At 39.7% G+C, this 20,205-nt stretch overlaps 1 protein-coding gene across 1 annotated transcript; it reads right to left on the bottom strand.

Moving 5' to 3' along the window:
• Positions 1 to 777: 777 nt before the first annotated feature.
• On the bottom strand, positions 778 to 19,967 carry lurap1 (leucine rich adaptor protein 1). The gene is made up of 2 exons (XM_068707616.1): positions 19,743 to 19,967; positions 778 to 6,536 (listed from the first exon to the last, which is right to left on the bottom strand). Exons 1-2 carry the CDS (start codon positions 19,953 to 19,955, stop codon positions 5,649 to 5,651), a joined length of 1,101 nt encoding a protein of 366 aa, XP_068563717.1. The 5' UTR covers positions 19,956 to 19,967; the 3' UTR covers positions 778 to 5,648.
• Between the last annotated feature and the right edge of the window lie 238 nt (positions 19,968 to 20,205).

Raw genomic sequence — 20,205 nt, 5'->3', positions numbered from 1 at the left:
TTTGAGGAAGCATTTCGATGAGTAGAAATGAACCTTCCTTGAACAGTGGCCTAAAAGCTTCTAAGGAACTTAATCATTTACGTGATAATGACAACTTGAACTTTGAATGTTTGTACGTGTTGATGTAGCCTACAAGTATACGTGATGCTTACATGTGTTGCTCTCTGGTCATTTATTTATTTGCAAAGGTTTCCTCACACCAAACTGCTCCCGATGATGTATTTTTAGTGAAGCTGAAAGCTTGAGTGGAGCGTCTTGAATATCATGTGATCTCCTGGTTAAAATTGTACTATATCCATCCATAATGTTTTGTGTAGACATATATATATATATATATATATATATATATATATATATATATATATATATATATTGTATATTGTTCAAAATCCATTTAATTCAACTTCCCACACCTTTTAATTATTTCCTGCCGGAAGGGCAGTGATGCTTTCTCTACTTTTATCAGACAGCACACTATACTGTTGTTGTTTTGGGAAATCACCATTGAGTGCTTTGAGTGCTAATGTATCTGCATTGATAAACCTTTGTGGGAGGGCTGGGCCAAGTATTGATTATAAATCTACATATGGTTCACTGAAAGCACTCAGAGAAGTTTACATTAAGAGATCAGCAGAGCAAAACAGCTGCTGATCAAGAGAAGGAGGGGATGTTTTGAATTTCTTTTTTTCTTTTTTGGAGGGGAAATGATTGATACAGTTTGTATAAGGGAATAAAAACACAAGCAAAAACATTTAAAATATCTTTAATCATTGGATAAGCTCATAATTTACATACTGCATAATATAATTATCCACGTTAATGAACATAATCAGTTATTTGTTTAACATTTCCACTTCACAAAAAAAAAGAAATTCTCTGGACAAAATATTTAAAATGCACCATGAAAATAAAAGATGTTCCACTCACTCAAGCAAGATATTGATTTGACTGATCCAGCGAACTGCAGTCGGTCTCTCTGGCTTTTGTCTTTTAAATCCTCTAAGCTTTGTGTGGCCTAAGTAAAGTTTTGGACCTGGTTCAGAGCCCAGTCTGCACTCAGTGGGGTTTATTTCAGTTCACTTCCATTTCTTTGAGCAGTTTGGGAAGTGAAACAAAACACACACACAGGGATAAATAAGATTCAAGGAAAGGAAATGCTTGATGGTGCCTCTTTGAGGACCTGTCAGGTACCAAGGGACCCATGTCAGTCCTGGGATAAATTGTGCTTGTGCATGTTTATGTATGTATAAGAGGAAGGAAGAAAACAGCAGGAGGCCGGGAGTGGAAGCTTCTTTTTTGATGCATGCTGTGGGCATCGCTGCTGAGCTCACTGTTTATCCCTCTATTCTGCCTCCAGGGAAACACAGCAAGTCTGTCTTTTACTGTAGCTTCACAAAAAAAGGGCTCTTGACAGCATTACAGGTGGCTAATAGAAAGAGTGGCAGAGCTGTGTGCTAATGCAGAACAGAGCAGTGGGGAATGTGAGAAGAAGGAAGCAGAATTACTTTATAGTGATTTACTGTGCATGTTGTTGTGCTACAATGAAAATGAAAAACCTGCCTTAACTTGCAGAGTTTTTATCTTGGATGGTTTGGGATTTCTGCCTCTCGAGGAGTCTCAACACTGTTAATACCTTCTTTTTCTGTATTATAACACTAGAAAAAAACAAGTTTTGGGCAGTTATAACAGGATAAACTTTGTCTCATTGGTAAAATACTGCAATTGATGGCATTTATGTATTGTATTTGCATTTGGTCATAATGTAATTAAATGTTGGGAATCATGAATCAAATGCTCATTAGTGTCTGACTTTTTAAAAATCCATCATGTCTGCACTTTAAAGTTTTTAGCGTCTAGAAATAAGGAATGTTTCTCTACCTGGAAACCCAACATTTGTTCATATTAATGGCTTACTATTGATCTATAAGACATTAGTAAATTAATCATTAAAAAGATCATTAAAACTTACAACCCTTTTTAAAGGGTTCCTTTTCAGACAGAGGTACCTGCTAAATGTAGCATGTAACAATAAACATCATTGATGTTATTCAATCCCACATGTTAAAATGCATCACCAGTCATTTCATCTCTTTCATCTCACCTGCCATTAGTAGTGCTATAACAGTGAACATTGTTTTATGTTGCCACTGGAGCTGAAGCCTGCTCGCTCTCATTGTCATGGCAACCTTGTGGATATCCACTCGTCTATGTAATCATGCTGTTTGTCTTGCTGCCCAGAATAGCTGGAGGGTGCCTGGCACCTGAAGCCAAGGCAAACACACCACGCACTGGGAATCTGATATATCCTGGACATCATAAAAGAACAGGGCGGAAGGAGTTCAGGGTTGTGTTTACCTCTTCATACCCTCTAAAGAATACTGTAAACTGAACTTAAACTTATTTTCCACCAGCTTGCCAGTTAGTAACACTTCCATTATTATCCATGTGCACACACAGCAGCTATTATTCCTCTTTCAAAAACAATCTGGCCACAAGTGATTTATTCTGGCACCTAGACTGTCAGCACTCATTAAATCTCTGCCAGTGAGCGATTTAAAACATATTTAAATTTTAAACTGGATATGCCCACTGAAAACACATGACATCTTGGGCTACAGTGTATAGCTTCAGAGAAACACACTATAGCTTGATGTAATGTGTTTTACAGGTTTGTTCCTGGCACTTTTTTTTTTCCATATGGCTCTGCAAATTTGGAAAGAAAACCACAAACTAGCAGAGCAGACGGTCTTTTTGGCATGCAGTGTTGCTTTACAGCCAACACATATGTTAAAAAGGGAAGGAGGTTTCAAATGACTTCATATCTGTGGCTGGATTATATATCATGGTTGAAATAGGTGTCTAGCAATAGATTGACGCTTTTCTTTTGGTATTAAAAAAAGATTCAGAGGGAAAGAATATGATTTTTTAAAATGTGCTAACTTGATCAACAGTTCAGGGTCCAGTTTAAGCAGTTTTCCTTTCCTGTCTTCAGGACCAGCCTAAAGTCGTTGTTTCTGTGGTGCCGGCTTCATGGTGCTGTCTCAAAGCGAGAAGGCATTGTGTGTGCATGATGTGTGTGTTGGCACAGACTGAACATTTCCATCGGAGCAGTGTGGTGGAAAGTAGAATGAAAAGAAAGGCAGGAGGAGGAGGAGAGAGGAAACACTTCATTGGAGATGCTGAGTTTAACATCTTACTGTAGCTGCATATAAAGATTTCTTTACAGTTAGTTCCGGCAGAAAGTGGATTGATCGAAGATGGAGCGGCTTTGTTTGACTCAAAGTCAAAATGTTATTACAACATATATGAATGGAAGCAGTTAAGTCTTGTATGAAGTAAAAGAGCCAGATCAGGGCAACAATTGAGTTTGATTAACACCTCTCCAAACTAGGCATGACAGACCTTCCAAGATTTGGATTTCTACACATGCTGAAGTGTAAAAGTGTAAAGGCTGGATAAAAGTGTGTGTTTAATCCATCGTTAGCATGTCCAGCTAACTACCATGTAGTTAGCTTAGTACGGACACATTTCTAACTGAAATGTGTCAGTACTAAAAGTATTGAAAACGCCAATCGTTTTTGGTATATAATCTTCACTGTATTGAAAAGTTCCAAACAATTCGCGGCACTAAAAGGAAAGAGTTCAAGTGAAACATTTTAGATTTTGAACCATAATGACTATGGAGGGGTACGGATGTGCATACTTTTTTAATTAAATATCAGCTTTCACAGAAGGTCACATAAGGTAAGCCAAACCTTTTACGAGTTTGTTTTTTTTTGACAAGGTATCGGTTACTGTAGCATTAAAAGTTATGTAACGATTATGTAATATTCTCCTCTCTGTTTTTCAAGTGTGTCGCTCTACCCCTCTTAACATGACTAACTGCAGACTGGTGGGAGATGTAGTAACACTGTGATGATGGGGCGGAAAACGCTTTAAAACCTTTGGGACTCTTCTATTCTTTTACGAACCTGACATGCCATGCTGCGATCAGGCAGGCAGTCAGTATATGTATCTTTCTCTCTCACACACACACACACACACACACACACACACACACACACACACACACACACACACACACACACACACATCCTCTCCCTGTCAGTAGTCTTGGAAACTCCTGAAGATCAGACATTAATATTAGATTTGCTGAGAAGAGGATGCTTATGTAGGCCACCAGAAAGGCTTCAAGAAGTATTGCTTTTCTTCTCTGATTGTTTTAGGTCTTCCACGCATTTCTCATAATTTAACCAATAAAGCTCTCAGCACAGGGCATGCAATATCCACATAGCCAATGTATTTACCAGTCAACACTCACACAGACTGGTTGGTCTAGCCATGTACACACAATGCAAGCAGGCCAGGAGGAGGCAAAAATAATAACAATAAAATAGTAAAAAAACTGAGATTATCATAACAGCAGTGCAATCATCTCAGGAGGGAAAAGTACAGGCATATGTAGTTTAGGTTTACACCAATCAGGCACAACATCTGCTTAGAAAAACGTACACAGGTTACCATAACGGTTAAAAGAAGAAAGAAAAATATTCAGCCATATTCAGTATTTTCCTACAACCACTCACGACTAGTACCTGATGCACAGAGTAGCTGTATTGCGATTCAGTGAATATACAATATTGCAGATGGTTGGTTAAGCACTGAAGGTATTTAGCTCCACAAAGACACAAATGCTAACAGCTGGTACATAATTTATCAATGAGGGAAACTTTTACGAACCTCAGTGGTCTATCTTGTATTTTAATATCCGCTACTTTTTATTCAGGCAGCTACAAGTTTGGGGAGAAACACATTTACAAGTTTTAGCAAAAGGTGTTTTATATTTCTGTTTTGTTAATATTTTATCAAGTAGTATTGTCTATAACCATCAAGAGTTCAGTTATATCTAAGACAAAGAGTTTATACCATAAATTCAATTTGTGACTCAAACATAATGGGTTGATAGGGGAATACTTGGTCTTTAACTAACTTAAATGCAGTACAACTCTATCTGTGCTGTTAGTAGTGGAGTTACAGGTCCACTGCAGTACGTACAAAATAATTAAGGATATCCCAGAGCAATATTCTTTGTTGTGTCCCTGGGTTTGAATTATAGATTGGGTGTACGTTGAAGTATTGTATCTTAAGGGTATCATTTTCTGGATGAAAATCATAATTCAAATCTTATAATTTACAATAGTTGATGTACCATGTCAAGCAATCTGAAATCATGTTTCAGCTCGCCGACAGATCGTCTTACTGTGCTTTAGAAAAGAAAAGAAATCAGGGAACAGAAAGAAAGACCCTGAGAAAAACTATGACACAGGATTTATAAATGGATTTTCCTAAGTTTGTGTGAGGCAACCCAGTTTGGCTTAATATGGTCAAAATCCAGAAATGTGCATCCACCTTAATACTGACATCAATGTTTTATAGAAAGTTAGTGCAGTCACAGGAGGAAACAACAAGACAAAAAAAGTGATTCTTTGTCAGTCAAACCCAGTGTCCTACAACAAGGAAAGCCTCACTATGTGCATTTCACAACAGCAGTTCACTCTTCTTCTTCTTCCATCCATCAGTGATCTGGTCTTTGATGTTACAGAGGGAGTGTTCAATAGTGGCTTGAGTCTCCTCTGTTATTATCCATCTTACAAAAACGTCACATCTTCTTGCGACTGCACCCACTGCCAGTGTGCGTCGTACTCTAGATGCATTTTGCCGTTCATTTTGCAAGTATCCAAGTCAATCTTTCCGTTTTTGTAAGGTTTCATTTTGGGGCTCTGGCCGGTTCCCAGTTTCTCGTTGATGCCGAGGCGGGTTGGGCTGCCTGTTTGTGTGATCGGTTTCTCCAGGACACCATTAGCCTTAACAACTTGTGCCTGGGTTTTGTCCTTAATAACGGGGCTTCCTCTAACCGTCTCAGAAGCCTTCGTCCAGATCGGAGAGTCTTGCTTGGGGCCCTCAGACTTGGCTTGGAGAGAGCTGACAGGAACAGCTGGTTTCCCATTTCCCGTACCAGCATCCCCTGTGACAGCCGTAGCCCCAGTCCCCCTTTTCCCCTTTATCCCATTACCAACCCCAGTTCCATTTTCATTAGGACCAGCCCGAATCCCACTCCCAGCCCCAGAACCAGGCCTCACCCCTATCCCAGCTCCTACCCCAGCTGCTGTGACCGTGGCCCCAGGGCCTCCCCCTGTCCGGCCCTCAGCAGTAGCCTCTGAGACCAGCGGCATGGTAGAGCAGATGACAGAATCCGAGCTGGAGGGGCAGTACTCATCCATGTCATCCGCCAGGGTATCCAGGTAGCTGCCGATGGAGATGTTATCCAGCTTGTCGTTGGGGTCCTGCAGGCTGCTCCAGGAGCCTCTCCAGGAGGTGTCCGGGCCCTCGCCCAGGCTGTACTGGCTGCTGGTTAGGCTGCTGCAGCGGCTTGTCAGTGTGCTGCGCTCCTCCAGCAGCCATTTCACCGCCTCGATGCCTTCATGGACCGCCAGCAACTGCTGCAAGATCTTCACGTCCACCGAGCGCAAATGAACCTGCGGAGAAATAAAAAGGAAATATGGATTATGTTACAAAGTTTTAACTATTTTAATTAAGTTCATGATCTGATATTTTTCAATAGAAAAAATAATGTTATATATGAGAACCAGACAAACTATAAACCTGGGGAACCATCATGACTCAAATGTTTATTTAAGCATTCAGCCTTGGCTCCACAGACAAGCGCAAACACCATTATAATGCTATTAAACCATTGCAGATTACCATAATTGGAGGTGCAACAGTATACCAGAAGCTGGTGGGTACGCAGCAACCACTGTGGAAACAAATAAGGTAAAGGGAGAGCAAAAAAACTTAGAGATGGAAATAAAAGAAAACAGAAAGAGATACAAAGTGCAGAAGTCTTGTATTAAACTATTTAAAAGGGACATGTAACCAACACTAACACTAAGAGATGGACATTTGATACAGTGGAAAGTATGACACATTTAAAAATAAAATCATGAAAAAGAGGTCTACATGCCCAATAAATGGTGCAAAACTACTAATACATGTATTTAGATACGATGTCACCTGGTATGATAAATAAAGTAATGATGAATCAGAAATAACAGCCATTGGTGTCTTCTAATGTGGTAATGTGTGTGTGTGTGTGTGTGTGTGTGTGTGTGTGTGTGTGTGTGTGTGTGTGTGTGAGTTTGAAAAGGCATGGAAAATTCCTCCCCAGAATACATTAGCAGAGGTCTGCGGTGAAGTGCAGGGCCAAGAGGTGATATATGGCACCGACATTCAAAGCTATCCACCCCTCTCTGCAGATAACCAGCCTCTCTCAAAGCTTAACCTTTTAGTCTTTCAGTATCTCAGTATCCTCCACCTATATTATTTTTCTTCATTACTTTCTTCTGTCTCTCACTGTGGCCATTTAGATTGTCTCTGTTTCTTTCTTTCTCAAGGCGGCTGTAGCTCGGTTTTCTGGAGTCATAACTTAAAATTAAGTTTATAAACACCGTTTATTACCAAACCACGTTTGCGTCTTTTGTCTCACATAACTCTGGATGCTTTCAGATAGCTTTCATACAAGATTACACTTAAAATGTATAATTTTTGTACATTTTAATTCATGTGTTGTTTATAACAAATTAGGTTTTAGCATTAATTCAATATTTTAATTCTATACGTAACTAAAAGTACCACCACCGCACTGCAAAAATGCTCAAGAGAAAGTCTATCGCTGTCAGACAAACATAGTGCAGTAAAAACTACAATATTTCCTCTAAATACATTGGAGCAGAAGTACCTAACATTTGTCTTAAAATAAAGTACTTGAGTAAATGTACTTGGTTACATTCCACCACTGTGTTTTACTAAACTAGTCCATACAAAATACACATTATAATGCAACAATATGAAATATACTGTATATAGCAGTGGCCCCAGTAATAACAATTACAGTAAGACAAACATTGCAAGTCCATACACAAGCTGTAAAGCATAACTGTACATCATTCTTATAGATAATTTACAGTAAAATTTGTATATAACTGGCCAAAAACATGCACTTGTAGCAGTTCTGTAGCAGTGTTAGGTAGAAGTGCCTTAAAAGACGTTTGCTCTCCACCTCTGGAGAGGAACGTATTGATTCTTTCAACCTGCCAACACTATTTAACTCTTGGTCCTGCATAATGTTTGCGTTATGCCTCCAGTAAGCGTCATGCGTCATTGTAGATTTAGTCTGTTTTTTTCTGTCATGATCCTGAGAACAAAAACCCAACTCCCTGTAAGTGTGTTTAAGAGCCCGAGATTCTTCCATCAACAAGGAAAACTGTGTATGTACAGAAAATAATACATCTCATATATCATCTCTATGTGTAGGAGGTGGCTGACCTTTGTTTAAACCATTCACTGTTCAGAACAGTGTCTTCTGGCTGTGTAGGGTAAAACTAGCACATGTAGTCGTCTCTTACCCTCATCCTTCTCAGTATCAGGCCCACTGTGGGTGATTTAGATCAGTGGTTCTCAAACTGAGGACTGGAGGCCCTCGGGGGGTCCCTAGATAAAACTAAGAAGTTACATGATGATAAGAAAATCTGTTGTGTCTTTTTTTGTGAAATAATGAATATGTTCACCACTTCTTATTGTTATTCTTCTTCTAAAAATCCTTCAAATTATACAATCAGAACGAAAAATGCATCTTTGGTCTAAATTTAGGCAATGTCCTTTGAGAGGTCACAAAAGCTGCTTAATTTTAAGGAGTAACAAGCCTGGTAACCATCAGTTCAGATACTGCATCCTTATATGTTAAATATGGGTTGAATATTACAGCCCACTATGTTACCATGGCTATATGTAATATGGGCACATCATTAGAACAAACTTACTTTGTCTGATGGACTTGAAAGCTTTAAATGGGACATTGACTCACCAAACCTAAACCATAACCAGTACATGCCGAACCCCAACCCTTACCCAAACTTTCACCAAAGCATAACTTTAATTTGAACTAAAAATGAGTCTCAATCCCAAAATACATGGATGGTTAAGCTTGTGGAGACCAGCTTTTGGTCTCCACAAGGCTAAAAAACAACACTTATTTCAGGCTACACCTCGACACCCCATGCTAGCACTTACTACCAACTCACTGTAGCTCTCTGAACTTGCTCTTAGCTGCTTATTAGGGCTTCGGTCAAAGAAATGTAAAGTTAACGTGTGTAAAAAAATTCTTGTCTCCAAATCTATAAATACAGAAACACACGCAGGCAACCACACAGAAAATACACCTGGAACAGCTGAGATGAAGCAGAATGTAAATAAATGAGGTGTGTGATCAATGTAGTGTAGATCTGCTGATGCCAAACGCACACGGTTGGCTAAATTACAACTGGCAAACACAGCTCCCATCACAGCATCATGAAGGACAAAGAAATAGTGAGACAAGTATAGAAGATAAATCTGTGAATATCTCTATCTAGTACCTTTTCTGTACTTGGAAATACAAATAAAAGCACACATTGCAGGGAGGAGTGCCAGACAAAGAATATCAACAACCACATCTTTCTGTGTGTGTGTGTGTGTGTGTGTGTGTGTGTGGCTGTAAACCGGCTGGCGTCCCTGGGCACAGTCAGACAGTTGGGGTGGGGTTCAGGTTTGAGGTTTGAGGTTTTTTTTCAGCTGGCAGGCATTGAACGCCTAACGAGGGTGGCAGTAAAAGTAACTCCATGCCTGTCAGCGCTGAGGTGGCACAACGCTAACATCCTGAGCGCTCCACCAGTCTGTGCTCACTCTGTTGCTGGGCTGTCTGACAATATAGATAAATCCATGGTTGCTCTCATACTTCTGTGTGTCATTCTTTAGTTTTACTTTATATTCTATTCAGCAAAAGACAGCATTTAATGTGTCATATTTTGCGTCGATATTCAATCCATCAAGAAACAGGCATGTAAAATGAATTGATAATATAGGTAAAGCTGAGTCGCTAATTCAATTAATAAATTAGCTTTTAAACAGAACAACTAATTTGATAATTTATTAATTATTTCAGTTGTGAGTATTTGTTTGTCTTATGTGATGTTAAACTGTGTATCTTTGGGTTTTGACATGTTGTTCAGACAGAACAAGCATCATGAAATGTAGATTAGTTCCTTTCATTATCTAAAATGCATGACTTGCATGCACATGCTTGTGGTCTTATTAACTGCAATGCTTTCTTCTGTCTTTAAAATCCGTGGGTTATCAATCCAGAAATTAACATTGTAAAATATAAAAATGGTATTACATTGTGTTACTAAATAAAAGATGCGAGAATATGTTCTTCATGCACAATTGTTTAATTATTTTTTTATAATTAAAAAAAAGCCTACATGTCTGTCCTGGCCAACAGTGGAATCCATCCAGTTTGATGTGTCTTACGTTTTGAATTATTTCTTTTATCTTGTCATACTTCTAAGATTGATTACAACCTCTAATTAGACGATGAAGTCAAACTGGGGCCAAAATGTTTTTATGTAACACCATTCAGCATCAGAGCAGAGAGTGGGTTAGGCAGGCTAGTTTTAGCCTTGAGGACTGAAACACACATTAATCACTTTTATGTCATCAGTACACGGCCGAACAGATTTCAGTTTTCCTGCTCAGGCATGAGGCCAAGCAGGCCCCGGCAGATCCATAGGATTCTGGAAAGCTCATTTTCCTGCATTTAAAGATGACACTGCCCTAGTTGGTCTACTTAACCAAGGCAATGAACTGTCCTGTAAAAGAGAGGTTGAATGTTAAATGTTTTAAAATGAAATGTTGGGGAGACCAAAGAGTTTATTATTAACGAGGAAAGGAGGAGGACTCTCCAGTGATAATAAAGGGTCAGCAGATTGAAATTGCTCAGTTATACAAATATCTTAGTGTCTACCTGGACAAAAATGATCAAAAAGGCTGTCTCAGTGATTGTCCTTTCCCCAGACTCAGAGGTCATTGTAGAATTGAGAACAATGGCCAAATTAACAATGGTTCTGTATTTTGAAGGCCATCCATTATGGTTTTAACAGACTCAGAAGCTCATTCAGTGAGCTATTAAGGATGCCTCCGTGTTCTACTGAATGACTCAGAAGGTCTTTTGTTCCAGCAACAGTCAGATGACTGACTTTTTAATGAACATTTCTAGATCTGGTTTTTAGATGTACCATCTTCCAGTTGTTATTCATGTCTTAAATGGCTCTTTATGGTCATATTTATGTGTTGTACTGTGTATTTGTTGTGTGCTTTGAATGTCTATATTGTTTATTGTCTGTACAAGTTGTTTTTGCAGCAAATGAGTTTCCCTGTTAGGGATTAATAACGCGTTCCAATCTAATCTAATATTTGCACTGCAAACAATATTCAGCATTATTCTTTGTTTAGGATGAATCTGTTAATGAGTGACACGTCACTTGGTTGAGGATTTTACTTAAATCAAATGTCGTTCTATAATGTGCCTTTTTCTGAACATTCATAACACCATCTTTTTCTACAAAATTCATTAAGTGAAACAAAGCAGAATTACATTACAGGCGTCTTTGTTTTATTATAAGATAAACATGATTACACAAGTATATCAAACAAAATATTGTATACATTTAAGTAAAAAAACAAAAAGTGTATTAATCAAATAACTGATCCACTGAATGATAATGGCAATAACAATTGAATAATTGTGTAACTGTGTAAGCTAAGTAAAAAATATGCAGCAACATCTCATTTGTACCTCTTTGAAAGTAGAAGGAATTAGTGAGACCCTAAATGCGCCACGACTCCCAAACACATCAGACAAACCTCCAACAGTTTTACGCTGTTGGAAAGTTTTTCTTTGGACAATTTCTTGGACTTTATTCCGTCAAAAACTGTATTTTGTAGCAGAGCAAATTGTGGTGCAGTGTTTTGGATCACTTGTTTGGACACATTTTAAAAAGGAAAGATGCTAGATGCTCCATCATATTTTCTGTTTTGCTGTTCAAATGTGCCAGAAGTTATGAAATGCCACTTTTGTTCCATGATATTTCTTTGTCAACAGACCTTTTTTTTCAAATAAAGCAAGGCCTGTAACTGGCTCCCAATCTTAAAGGATGAAATGATACAAATTAGGTGTTATTTTTGTACTTTTTGACCATCATTCATTCTAATCTGTAATAATACAATTGTTGGCTTGTTTACAACTAGTCTTGGCTGACCACTCGTGTTTCTTGCCATCTGTTTTCATTGCAATGAACTCATCAGTTATGTTGGTGAGTGCAAAGTTATCATAACCAAAAATGGCATTAAAAATGAAATCCAACTTGTAATATAACAGAATATTCCTTAAAAGTATATTTTAGATATTATGGTGGCCTGATTTTCCCTCATCAATATGCAAAATTAAGCAGCAAGGTGAATCTAATCAGATCCTCCTCTCTTTTATGGGGATGTGTACAGCAAGAATTCATTTTTAATCATGTATTGGCAGATTGAGTGTCTAAAGACAAATATTCAGTCATGATACAGTGCACTGTGATAACGTATGCACAGCTGAAGCCCGATCAATGACGCAGACTCTCCCATGAGGGCGAAAACTGCTTCTCAAAGTCACACAGATACCTAACAGACAGCTGAATCACTGCCAGCAGGGACAGCACAAACACACACTCGTTCTCGCATACACCAGCAAAATAAACACCCCTCTCTCTCTCATGTCCCCTGGTGTCACTGTCTGATGTTTCACCTTCCCAATCTAACTCTGCAGACATACAGCGTCCTTGCAGTGTCCCTACAGTCTCAATAGACAGAAGGTCGGCCCTGTCTCTCTGTGAACCTCTGCTCCATCTGTCTGCGTTCATTGCTGAATGCTCCATAAAAAAAAAAAATGTCAACACATAAGTCATAACATATTCTAATGTAAGTAAGAATGATACATCGTTATTGTTATGGTTTTCCTGTGGTGCAATTGAGGAATCCAAATGCTCCAGTTGCTATGAGGGAGGATAAGTCCTTTCAGTTCAAGGGTAAGTTGTATGCATCGAAATGACTGATGGTTTGTGTTGTTGCTTTAATATTTGCAACAGCAAATATGTTTTCATATCCTGTCTTATCAGTTTTCCTTCAATGTCTGCTTGTAGTACAGCATTATAAAACTGTGGTGGTTATATTTAGGCATTTGGAGCACTTGGTTAAGGTTAGGGAAAGATCATTATCTTGGTTTATTACCGAAAAAGTCAAAAGGTCACGGACCATTACATTACATTACATTACATTACAGTCATTTAGCAGACGCTTTTATCCAAAGCGACTTACAATAAGTGCATTCAACATTGGTAATCAAAAGAACTACTAGTCACCAGAAGTCATAAGTACATTTCCTTTTCCAAACAAGCATCTAAGAGCATGAAGCAGAGCATAACTCAGAGCCAAAGTACAGTGCAGAAACAAGAAAAACAGTTAATGCTATAAGTAGTACGAATACAATAAGTGCAACAAGCTAGTATGAATACAATAAGCGCTAAGTGGAAGGCTCAGGGTAGCACTTCCTGAAGAGGTGGGTTTTCAGCCTGCGCCGAAAGATGGGCAGCGACTCCGCTGTCCTGACGTCAGTGGGAAGTTCATTCCACCACTGTGGGGCCAGGACAGAAAACAGCCGTGACCGCGTCGATCGGCCGCCAGGACCTCTGAGCGACGGGGCAACCAATCGCCCCGAGGCAGCAGAGCGAAGTGGTCGGGCGGGGGTGTAAGGCTTGACCATGGCCTGGAGATAGGAAGGAGCTGTTCCTTTCACTGCCCTGTAGGCTAGCACCAGAGTCTTAAACTGGATGCGAGCTCTTACAGGTAGCCAGTGTAGAGAACGGAGAAAGGAAGTTGTGTGGGAGAACTTGGGGCGATTGAACACCAGGCGAGCTGCAGCTTTCTGGACAAGCTCCAGAGGTCTGATGGCCGACGCCGGGGCTCCGGCGAGTAGAGAGTTGCAGTAGTCCAGGCAGGTGATGACGAGAGCCTGGATGAGAACCTGCGCCGTCTCGTCAGTCAGGAAGGGACGAATCCTCCTGATGTTGTAGAGCAGGAATCTGCAGGAGCGTGTAACGGATGAAATGTTTGCCGAGAATGACAGTTGGTCATCCAGGGTCACACCCAGGTTCCTCGCAGTCCGAGTTGGCGTCACCACGGTATCATCAATGGTGATGGACAGGTCTCGGTGCGGGCAACCCTTCCCTGGGAGGAACAGTAGCTCAGTTTTGTCTAGGTTGAGCTTGAGGTGGTGTGTCGTCATCCACTTCGAGATGTCAGCCAAACACGCAGCGATGCGCGTCTCCACGCGCATGCACCATATGTATTAACTTTAACACGATCATTCCCAAACCTTGACCAAATTGCTTTTGTTGCCTAAACCCAATCCCATATAGGAAACCCTAGTACCCAATATCACAGTCCTGCACTTTGTACTCCCACCACCCACTCCAATGTTCTTACCACTTGCATACAGTAAGAAAACATGGCGCTTCCTTCACTTGAACAAAAAACATTTCCTGTAAAAACAATCCAGCAGCAATTACATTTCCTATATAAACTTATTTAGGAAAACAAATGTGTAGAATATACCTTATCACAGGGTTAGGGTTGATAACAAAATAGTAGGGGTGAGTAAAGGAGCTCAGTTCATTTAGCAATAATTGAATTAGACAAAGTCTTTGAGAAGACAGCCAGTAGCCAGATAGAGAAAGAATACTGACATTAAATAGACTAGATTTTGATTCCCTACAGCTCAGCTCTGCACTAAAACCTGACTTTGCAATGTCATCTGTCTGCCCAGAGGTAGAAGACAGCGATAGAGAGCAAAGGGGAAAAGCTACAGAGAGATACAAACAGACATGGAGAAAGAAGAAGAGCAATAACACAGCATTCACTCTGTATGATTGCTTATTATGTCTAAAATACAAAAAGCAGCCAGTATACAAAGGGCTTTTAGTGTGTGTAAGTGTATTTGTGTGTGTGTGTGTGTGTGTGTGTGTGTGTGTGTGTGTGTGTGTGTGTATGTGTGTGTGTGGCCAGTCTTGTATGGTTTTAAAGGAGTGTCTCTGTATCCATTAAATCTGTTTAGATCAGAGGAGAGCGTGTCTTCCATTAGACAGCTGCAGACGAATGCACAAGACAGAAGCTGTAAAACCGCCCCACACAGATATACAGGAACACTAAAATCATTAACAACAACATTTATTTGACTTCAGCTCTCAGTGCTGTAAAATTCTTGATGTCAGCAGACAGCCTAAAGCCAGATATCAGACAGCTGAGAATATCAGAGCCAAAAGCCTTTTCACTAATGAAGTACGCTCTCTATATGTCTCTACATTTGACATTAGAACAATGGTCAAAGCGCCAGAACATTAGTTGATGAATCAATTAGTGGAGTGACAGAAATCTAATCAGCAATATTTCTGATAATCAATTAAATGTTTCAGCCATCTCTGAAGCATAAATGCCATGACAACATCATCTGGTCCCAGCTTCTGAAACAACAAGGATTTGTAGCTTTCTTTGTTCAATATCAAATATAAATTTCATACCTTTTAGATTTTGGACAGTTGGTCAAACAAAATAAGCATTTGATTTCTGACATTATATAGACTAAACTATGAAATGAAAACTGCTTAATTGGTGATGAAAATAATCCGTCTAGTAAGCAAAGACAAATATTAGGTTTCATGACAGACCGTCTTTGTAAACGGCAAACTGGCCATCATGTTTTCTAACTAGCAGTCACCTTCTTCCCTTTTTCTCATGCAATGCCATGTTTCTTGGTGTTACCACCACCAATGGTTGATCAATGAAATAATGTGAACCCATTGGCAATGTGTCACATCGCCAAATGCCCAAACAAAACGGCCCAATTACTCCATAGCACTGCTAGTGGTCAAAACCGTAACCTTCACAGGGTATTTTTATGTAAACTAGACATGCAAAGAAAGAGAGATTGTACAGCAATTGCCTTATTTGTCATAAAAATAGTAACTCTGGCGGATGAATGTGTCTTTGTTGTGTAAAGTTTTCATAAAAGTTAAAGACAGTGTGTTTTTTTCAGTCGAACATACGTTATAAAGATTACACTGACAGTTAACAAGGAGCAGAGCTACATTTAATTACTAGTGGTGACACAGTGACATGGCCCACACACACACACACACACACACACACACACACAGATACACACACATCCTTGATCTTACAGCAGACAGATGCTGCAGCCCACCATCACCATGCTGCGCGGTTACAGATACAGTAGAGTAACAGATGACTGTGAAACACAGAGTCACTCATAAATACACAAGATGTGAGAAAAAGAAGCGGATATAGCCTGCTACTTAACATGCTGTGTGTGTGTGTGTGTGTGTGTGTGTGTGTGTGTGTGTGTGTGTGTGTGTGTGTGTGTGTGTGTGGATGTGGGCCTTATACGATTATAATCAGAATGAAAGAAAGTGTTACAAATAACACACACATCAAAATCAAGTATGCATGCACGGATGTGTGCATGTGTTCAGCTTTTCCATTTAGCATTACTCTGCAGACACTCTGCACATGCGTTACAGCACATCTTACTAAGCAGATTTCTGATGAAAGTGCTGCTGGGAACTCTTTTTCTGCACTCCCATTACACCACACCACTCTCAGAGATGAACTAAGAAGCCACACACACACACAGAAAGAGAGAAAGAAGTGGTCCTGCTCTGTGCTGAAAGTTACCCTCCCCTCCAGTTAGGAAGAGGCTCTTTATCACTTCTGCCCCAGTCCTCCCTCTTTTACAGCAGACTGGATTAATGACTAAAACTGTGAACAAATAAGTCTAACACTCTGCTCTCAACAGATTTATAGAAACTCTCTGGACGCTTTGTGAATCCAAACTGGGAACTTTGGTGTCTACAAAAGTTTCTCAATTTCTCTTCAACATTGCCATTTTGATAGTCTAATAATTGTCATCATTCCCTATGAAATTTTTATGGAAAATGCAGACAAAGTATCAGCTTGTGTTTGGTTTCAGACAGAACAGGGGGGGATTATGTCACTGAAAGGATGCAAACTGACGCCACCAATATCATATTTCGATATATTTCTTCTTCTGACCTGGTATATCATTTATTTAGCTTTCAGATGTTGAGCTGTTAAACGTACCTGCATGCCATCATGATGCAAGCAGTGGTTGATAAGGGATTTGTGATGTGACTGGAAAGGCTCAACCTCCACCTCTACTAGCATGGATGTTGATGGAGTTGATGAATTTGGGACATTCATGGTGGAAACACTCAACATATTTCTTTTGCAAAAAGGTTTTATGCATGGCTATAGGGGGGAATTGGAAAAGAGAAGATGCAATAAAGGCTGCGATAAAATCTTCCAACAACTGAAAAGTAAATAATAAAAAGAGCAGATGACTGATGAATCAAATGCCATATTAGGCATATTAGGGCCTGGTTCCAGACCTTTGACCCCCCCCCCCCCCCCTTGCTTGTGTTTGAGTTGTCTATATAGGGTGGGAATGAGCAATACAATGAACAATACAATGCCATGATGTAAAGTTACGAAATGATGTGATTTTTTTCCTTCACATTTAAGTTTTATAAAATATGGTTTTAATATGCTGAAACATGTGGTAATGTATTATATTATTGTAATTATACTACGCTAATTATAATAATATTGTATAATATGTGATGCATAAATGCTACATGCAGTAGGTATCCTAATTTGTACATGCTGGTTTAGTGCTATATGAAATTGGGAGCATTTTGAGCATTTTGATTGCCTCTCAACAGCTCTCAACCATGGCGACGGCTGAGCCGGCATCTCGCAGCTAACGGTGCTAACAGCCCTACAGTAAAAATAACAGCAACAGTACTGACAGGGCTAACAGTGCATTTGTGTTACCAGAGGGGGAACCGGAGGGTGGGTGCTGCGGTTTCGCGATGACGCTGTAGGTCAAGACAGTGCTATCAGCTGAAACAGTTGTATGATCGAGAGTGGCGGCCCTGAGCTAGCCAGTGGGATGTTATGTTAACAAAGCACAGAGAATGTCTGATTACAGCACACACAGAGGGGCAGCGACTTCATTCTCTGCTCAGGTAGACATTACTATACTGTATTTTTACACAGCAAATTGTTGTTTGCTGCTATATATTGGAAAGAGGGCCAAATAGTATAGCGCACATTCCTAAAAGTGCAGCTGATAATGTTTCATCAGGAAATGTTCAGTTACAGTGGGGAGATCACTAATTCCTCTTCTGACTTCTAAAGAACATCTGGTCTGCCTGCCAGCATCATAACGGTGGCGTTACTACAACTCTGGAGTGAAATAAGTTTAAATTTTTGACATGTCACAATCTGATAATGTGTTTTGGAGAAACTCTCTAAGGAGACAGCTTGCTTTGTCTGGGAGTTCGGTGGCGGTGCATGTGTAATGTGTCACAACCACAGGAATGTATGACATACATGATCACACAATGGGGTAAAAACAACAGTAGAGTGGTGCGTTATTACAGACCTCCACTGTTTGGAGGAGGATGTGTCCAAAGAAAAAAGTTTGATTGCAGTTCGTAAACTTCTACATGTAATAGCTATTAAATATGTCAAAAAACAAAATCAGTTAATCCCATTTCAAATAAATTAAACTAAAATATATTTCAGGGGGATAATGTACCAATATATCACACCAAAGCTAAGTCCCAGTACTGTAGAAACAAAGTGGTGTCAATGAGAAAGTACACATTTTGAAAGGTGTGATTAGAGTGTTAACCATCTTACAATAGATAGACAAGGAATTCATCCCATGTGGTCAATTCATTTCCTAGCAACCGCAGCCATCTGCAGCTGTTGGCACGGTGAGGAGAAGCTTGAATTGCTGACTGAGTATGAAGAGCCTTCAAAGGACAAATATCACTGATGCATTTCATACAGTAACATCAGATACATTCAATTATATGAGACTAATTGCAAGTAATCAGAAAAAAACCCTGCTTGTTTACTTTCTTGCCAAGAGTTGGCGATACACTTTCAGTGGTATCGATCTTCTCTAACTCTTGGCAGAAAAGTGAATAAGTGGATTTCTTAAAATGCCACAGGAGGCAGAGCCAAAGGAGAAATTCGAAATTATTTGAATCTTTGTTCCACTGCTCCTGAAAGGACACTTTTCTAGACATTTAACACAAATATTGTTTTAGAATTTACAGGGAGCTACAATTGGAGTTACACAGATAAATCGTCCAAGCCGATATTATCTTATATCGGCTGATGAGTCTAACAAGAAATTGATGTACGAAAATGACAAACTAGGTTTAAGGTAATTTACAGTAGAAGCAGTGTCACCACTGTCCACCAGAGAGCACTGAGAAGTTGATTTTTGAAGTAAAAAATGATTCCCTTATGTTTTATGTAAAATTAATTACAAAACTACAATTTTTCACAGCAATTTCTTATTCAAATTATTCCTCTTGGTGTTTTGTTTTGTTTTTAGTACCGACAAACTGATCTGCCAGCACAACAACAGTCCAGTGGAGCAGAGCTGGCTCGAATTGTAAATCATTATGATATGTTAATACGGTGGGGACTTCATTAAATGACACCATGGACTGTATATAAGAAGAAGGAATGCCACATTCTGTAAAACGAGTCTGTTATACGTTCAACAGCCTGTCAGCACTCAAGCGCGTGCACAGACACACGCGCACACGTAAACATACACACACACACATAGTCGACAACAGCACTCTTACCATCTCCATTTTCAATTTCCTGATCTTTTCATCCAAACTCTTCTTTCCCGTCTCTTTACTGGTGTCGTGCGCGGTGCTCAGCTTGGCGTCTCCCCGGAGAAAGGACGCCTCTTCCCGCATCCACCTGAGCAAACCCTCGGGAGTCTTCCGTCCGATTTTCACCTCTATGTCTTTCAGATCTGGGATGGTCTCGTTGGCAGTGCCTTCATCCATCGTGTTCGTGTGTTTAGAGCAAAAATATCCGCAAGATTACGTTCTTTTCGTGCCTTGGAAATTGTTGCCTGCCAAGCTGCGAGAGTCACTTCCACTGTATGTCATCCTATGCGACTCCAGCTGAGTTAGACTGCGCCAGGAGAGAAAAACAACTGACAGCATCAGCACAACAACTATGACATGTTTTCACAGGAGACTAGTTTAGATGAAGTCCTAATTTAGCTGCATTGCCATTGGTGTCAACGGATGA

This window comes from Cebidichthys violaceus, unplaced genomic scaffold, assembly GCF_023349555.1.
Source record: "Cebidichthys violaceus isolate CVI_PGR_0920_01 unplaced genomic scaffold, fCebVio1.0.p SCAF_13, whole genome shotgun sequence".
NCBI classification, from domain to species: domain Eukaryota; kingdom Metazoa; phylum Chordata; class Actinopteri; order Perciformes; family Stichaeidae; genus Cebidichthys; species Cebidichthys violaceus.
Note: the sequence above shows the minus strand (reverse complement) of the source record. Positions and strands in the feature narration are given on the sequence as shown.

Coding starts and splice junctions, on each gene's coding strand:
- lurap1 (XM_068707616.1), bottom strand. CDS start 19,955: ATGGATGAAGGCACTGCCAACGAGACCATCCCAGATCTGAAAGACATA. Junction 6,537..19,742: donor GGAAATTGAAAATGGAGATG/GTAAGAGTGCTG, acceptor ATTTCTCCGCAG/GTTCATTTGCGCTCGGTGGA.